Below are 6357 nucleotides of genomic sequence, written 5' to 3' on the forward strand. Positions count from 1 at the left end.
CATTTATTGAAAATAAAATAACATGGCAGGAGGAGGGTTTTAGCACTGTCAATCACCCTCCGTGTAGCACTACTCTTCCCCCGCTCTCCCTCCTCCTCTTACTCTCTGCTTTACTACAGCTGACAAGATGGTGACAGTTTTAACGAATGAATGAATGAATATTTTTTGTTTTTTTTATTTATTATTTTTTTAGGCAGCTCCATCCACTGGTCTCAGAGAGCAGCAGAAACATCAGCCTCTCTGTCTGTGGAGATCAGCTCCTATGTGCTGCTGGCCAAACTCTCTGCTTCCCACACTGCTGAAGACCTGGGGTACGCCTCAGGGATCGTTCAGTGGTTGACGACTCAGCAGAACTACTACGGAGGATTCTCCTCCACTCAGGTACTGAAGCCCTGAAAGCTACTGCAGGATCTATTTGTCTGGATAGTCTTACGTTGGACAGGGAATAGTTTTTATAGCTGATACTCTTTTTGGTCATATCTAGTTTGATCTGTGTTGTGTAACAGTACAGTGATTCTTAAGAATAGGGATAAAATGGGTTATAATTTTCCCAAAAAATGTTTTTATTATTTCTCAACCTTATGTATGCAAATATGACAAATAATGTTTTGGAAATATAAAGATGCAGACTCCCAGTTGCAACAATTTTTAAAAATTACATTTTTAATCGACCTGACCCAGAACTTTGTCATCACCATATGACAAAAATAAATATTAAATAATTTTTAAAATACTCTATTAGTGATATTTGTACTCATTTTACAGACACATGCTTCTCAAGAAACAAAAGAAATATTATTTAAAACAAAAAGTCCATCTGACGGAGTTGACCCAGAACTGAAGGTGGTGACAAACTAGTGAGTAAAATGAAAAACTTGATACATGTGAAGTAATGCAATTTATGTAAAATACATTAAAATGAATTAATTGCACATTTAAGTGAGATTTGACAACAATTTCACTGAAAGAGTCACAAAAACTGACAGAGTTGACGAAAAGCCAAACTACCTCAATTTATATGATGTTATTCTGAAGGAGGCCATATTGTAGCTCGTCAGGTCCATGAAATCTTTACATTATACTAAAATTAAGCTTTTATTTCACAAAATTTCATCACAGTTTTGAAAATTGTCAGTTATGGTGATGACACATCATGGTTGTGACAAGCAACTTAGGAATAAAACAGAAGAAAAACTAAAGAATAACATAAGCTAACCAGAGCTAACTAGCCCTCCTAGCAAAGGAAAAGAAAGGAAGTGGTCATGGGGTCCTCAAAAGTTCTGGTGCCCCCCAATAATGCCTGATTTTTTTTTACATTCTTTTCATTTCTGACGGTGTTGACAAAAACTAAGGACAAATTTCAACGGAGTTGGAAAATATATAAAAATGATTTTTAATTCAGTTTATTGATACTTTTCTAATTATTTATATGACTACTTATACTTATTTGTCATAATATATTATCTTAGTATTCCTTTAATTGTTTTAAACTATTATAATGTATTGAGTTCTGCTCCTGGACAAGGGATTTTACAGGCATCATCCACCGACTACAATGTTTAAAATAAAAAAATATTCAGCAAATACCTGGAAAATATACATTGTTGTGCTCACATGACCCAGGTTAGTTGAGTGAAAAAATTATATTTTGTGTATATTTTGTTCAAATTTTGTTCTTTATCCATAGGACCTGTTTTGTCCCTATTCCCAAGAATCACTGAGAAGATTTGGTTTGGCTAAGAGTGACTGCTAATAAAAGACAATAATAAAGTCTGGGCACCATTTGATTGTCAGGAAATAATTGTGAGAAAGCTTCAGATTCTGATCACCTTAGTGATCAGAATAGAGCTTGGTGTTAAGCTCTATGAATCAGTATAACTCGCTTTTTGAGGAAACACTGATGAAACTGAACAGTGGTAATAAAATGTCTTATTTATTGCCAATTTACTGTCGATATTTCAGTTATCATGTAAACTGACTATATTAGATTTTCCTACGTTGAACCTTTCTAGGACACGGTGGTGGCTCTTCAGGCTCTGTCCTTCTACTCCAGTCTGGTGTTCAGTCCTGAAGGTTCCAGCACAGTGACAGTTCAGTCTCCCAGTGGTCCGCTGACCTTTGATGTGACCCCAGACAACAAGCTGCTCTACCAGGAGAAGATGCTGCAGGGCGAGGCAGGAAAGTACAGCCTGGAGGTGAAGGGGACTGGATGTGTCTCAGTTCAGGTCGGTGTTGTTCACTTCCTGCTCAGATTCACCAGGCCCTGCAAAGTGGTATTACAAATGAAACGTTCACACAACTTTAGAGGACACGTTTGTAAATGATTGATTTTGATGTTTCAAATATGTATGAATACTTTCATTAGTAAAATCACAAATACACTTTTGACTCATCAGCTGCTGCTTTCAGGGTAACTGGTGCTTCTGCTTAAATAAATAAACAGAACCATATTTATGTTTCTCAGATTTCTCATCAGTTCAACATCCCAACCTTTACCGATGCCACCACATTGAGAGTGAAGGTTGAACCAGAGGCCGACTGCAGCGACACACCTCACAAACCCAGACTGAAAATTCATCTGCAGTCCCTGTGAGTCACATGTGTGAAACTCCAGGCCCAGGGGCCAAATCCAGCCCCGCATACCTTTTTATAAATATTATGTTGTGCTTACATATTATGTTGTCAATAAAATCAATGCAGTTTTTATATGCTTACTGCCAAATTATATCAATCAGTCTCTCCAGTTGTTTGAGAATTATTGTTGAAATTCATGCAAAATCAACAAATCCTCACTTTTTTTGCGCTAATTGGGAGTTTATTGCAGATTTTTCTCAAAAAATTGTCTAAAACTTTCCTATTTATACTAAACATCTGCCTCAGCTTTAATTGATATCAGATTATAGTCCATAAGCTATACAGTGAGTAATAAAATGTTGCATTTAAGTGAAAATATTGCAAATATTTCCAAATTGGTACCACAAACACACACAAAATCATAGAAGGACTGAAAAGATGTTCAATAATATTACTTAATTTTAAGAATTCATTGATATTTTAAAGTTTGTGAAAAGGTTTCATCAATACATTCTGGCACAACCGGCCCTTTAAGAGCATATATGATCTTGATTGGGCCCAAAACGAAAACGAGTTTGACACCCCTCCATCAAAAAGTGTCTAATTTTAGAAATCAAACAGTTTTAGACTGAAGGTGGTTTGTTGGCTGTATCAGGTACAGTGGAAAGGAGAACACTACGAACATGGTGATTGTGGACATCAAAGTTCTGACTGGATTCGCTCCAGTCTCAGAGCCACTGAAGAAGGTAATGTTTACTACCAGACTGTCAAAGTTTGTCTCAGGCGTTGCCATGGTAACGTTAACAAACAGCTAGCTGGATGGTGTCTTTATTACAGCTCAGAGCTGCTCAGCTGGTGGACCGTGTGGAACAGAAGGATGATCATGTTGTGATGTATCTTCGGGAGGTAAGAGGAGTTCCCAGCAGTAACAGAGGGTGGCGGTCTGCACATTTCTAAACCAGGGACTCATCAGTTCTTCTTCCAACAGCTACAGAGAGGAGTAGCCATCAACCACAGCTTAGAGCTCCAACAGGAGCTCCCAGTACAGAACCTGAAGCCAGCTGTGATCAAGATCTATGACTACTACCAGCCAAGTAAAGCCTGATTTCTTTACACAGCCTAGTCTGATGTGATTCTCCTTTAATTTATTATTTTTCCTTTCTGACAGGTGACCAAGCTGAGACCGAGTACAACTACCCTTGTGGTGCAGGTAACATTGTCTCACTCTCATGGAAAAATAGCAGCATGCATATTGCTTCATTTACGAGATTCAGCGGTAAAGACACTCTCACTAGCTGCATTTCCATCGACCATATCACTGGGCAATCAGTGAAATAAAAAAATGTCTAAAAGCCATTTTGTTTTATACAAAATGGAAGTAGTAGAGATTTTAACAGATTGTTTTTCTTCTATTTGCAGCATGAAAAGTGAGGATCACATGAATACACTGACGTCAATCCAAATGAATTTAGACTTATATAACTTAATTCATGCAAATATAAATATTGTTTAGTCAGTTTAGGCATTTTGACAGTTGTCAGAGGAAATTGACACATTTGGCCCTTTGGCTTGGATTTAATCTGAAGATAACTGAGTTTTGAAGTTTGTGAATGGACTCAGAATCATCCACGTCTATATCTGAATACACACAAAACCCCTGCTCAGGGGAAAGGGGAGTTTCATCAGGCTTTTTTCCAATGAGTTTAGCTGGTAAAAAAAAAAACTTTGGGCAGGTTGTTAAAACTTGGACTGATTTTCAAAACATTTGGTGGGTTTTTAGAAAGTGTTCATTGGAAAATTCAAAGATAGTTGCCACTGAGCAGCAGAAAAGCACACAACATTTGTACATTTTAATAAAGTGCAGTGTCCTTGCACTCAGTGAATTTATTTTTAAGCATGTAGAATCTAACGTGATATCGTCATTGATTAGGAGTGAGTAGTTAATTAAGAGTCACTGTCCAATAGTATTGTAAAAGAGAAATGCCAGTGGAGCTTTAACTTTGTGCCACAAGAAAAATTCTAATTGTCATCTCACTGTTTATCTTTAGTTGCACTCAATGCAACTAAAGATAAATACATGGATGAGTTCTTTTCTGTAATAAACACCATTTAGAAACTGTATTTTGTGTTTACTTGTGTTGTCTTTGACTAGTTTTTCTGTTCTGAAACACAGACGTGCAATAAAGATGCTTTAAAATAGGAAATAAGGAGGGGTCAAATACATTTTCACACCAGCAACAAAGCATTTCAAAGCGCTTGTATAATAAGAACATAATAATCAGTTATTGATCCACTATAAGGACTTTGGAGCTGGGTGATGTGCTCTATCTTCCTGGTTTTAATGAGAACGCCAGCAGTAGCAGTGTTAACTGGAGCTGGAGAATTTTTGATTTACTTAGTTTTTTTTAAACAGATCTATGAGAAGAGTGTCACAGTAATAAATGCAACTAAAGATAAACACATGGATGAGTTACTCTAGATCTCGTTGGGACATTAGTCTTTTAAACTAGAAATGTTCTTCAGGTGGTGGACTGAAGAACGGTCTTTATCCGTCTCTGGATCAGGTCAGAATGAATCTCTACACCCAGATTTTCATCAAGTTCTCCAGTTTTCAGCTGTAATAGCTGAAGCTGTGTGCTGACTGACTCTAAATCCTTCCTCTTTGGGTCCAAAGAGGAAGATAATAACTTGAGTTTTGCTTCAGTTCAGGTGGAGAAAGTTACACCACATCCACACATTGATTTGTTCTAAACATCGGTTCAGGGCTTGGATGGGTTCAGAGTCACCTGGTGACATCATAGAGCCGCTTAAAATCTGTGCATCATTAGCACAGTTAAAGCAACTATTCCTATTTCTTGTTATAATCTGAGCTAGAGAGACCATGCAGATATTAAACAGGAATCCTAGGTTGGAACCTCAGGCTGCCTCACATGTAACTTGTCCGCTCTGATGAGAAGTTACCTACAAATAAGTCCCTGTTCTTCATATAAAACCTAAAAGGGTCAAGTACCAGAAAGTCTGACCCAGCTTTATGTTGGAGTCAAATGTATAAAATGCTGCACTGAGGTCCAACAGAACCAATTATGTGGTCCTTCCACATTCTGTATTTATGTGTTTATCACCGAACCCTTTGATTATGTCTAGTCTCAGTACTGTGGTGACCAAAGAAACTGGACTGAAAGACGTCAAAGCGGTTAGTCACGGTTGACTGCTTTTTTAAAATAGATTTTTCTGATGAATGGAAGGTTGAAGATTGGCCTGTCTTTGAGGTAGTGAATTTTTCAGATCGTTCTTGTTTTATTTGTGGTGTTCAGTGACTGCCATTTTTTAACCTTAGGGGAAAACATCTGATGAATTTACTACTTGACTCAGATCAGACGCACTCACAGGCAAAGACCTTTATATGGGTAGGATATCAAAACAGCAGAAAACAGCAAAACAGTACACCAGGCACGTAAACCACAATGATTTTTGTAGTCAGTTGTCACCTATAAAATATTCTCATACAAAACTGCCAGAAAAATATACCTTGAACAGGCAACAAAAGCAGACAATGGACCAGATTTCACAAACACAACACAAAAGGAGATGTTTTCAGGACTCAACTCGCCCTCCCATAACAGCCTCTCTGTTATGGGAGAGGCTCTACACAGATATCCATCTTGTCTTTAAAGTTCCAACTTTTATGTAAAAAAAAAGAAGGTTTTTTATATATTGGTTAAAATTATCATTATGCTGTGACAGTATAAAATAAAACAGGTATTCTGTGAAAAAATAATCACC

The 6357-nt window shown here is 37.3% G+C and overlaps 1 protein-coding gene across 1 annotated transcript in view; it reads left to right on the top strand.

Annotated features, from left to right (window-relative positions):
* Positions 1-4695, top strand: part of LOC106910508 (alpha-2-macroglobulin-like) — a 29504-nt gene extending 24809 nt beyond the window's left edge. Inside the window, exons 29-36 of the mRNA XM_088011474.1 lie at positions 194-381; positions 2013-2225; positions 2465-2589; positions 3230-3320; positions 3412-3480; positions 3563-3668; positions 3743-3784; positions 3994-4695. Of these exons, the coding sequence (XP_087867600.1) occupies positions 194-381; positions 2013-2225; positions 2465-2589; positions 3230-3320; positions 3412-3480; positions 3563-3668; positions 3743-3784; positions 3994-3998 (839 nt within the window). The 3' untranslated portion in view covers positions 3999-4695. The remainder of the gene's footprint in view (positions 1-193; positions 382-2012; positions 2226-2464; positions 2590-3229; positions 3321-3411; positions 3481-3562; positions 3669-3742; positions 3785-3993) is intronic.
* The last annotated feature ends 1662 nt before the right edge of the window (positions 4696-6357 follow it).

The sequence above is a fragment of the Poecilia mexicana genome, unplaced genomic scaffold, assembly GCF_051168715.1.
Source record: "Poecilia mexicana isolate PSO_F unplaced genomic scaffold, ASM5116871v1 scaffold_13, whole genome shotgun sequence".
In the NCBI taxonomy this organism is placed as follows: domain Eukaryota; kingdom Metazoa; phylum Chordata; class Actinopteri; order Cyprinodontiformes; family Poeciliidae; genus Poecilia; species Poecilia mexicana.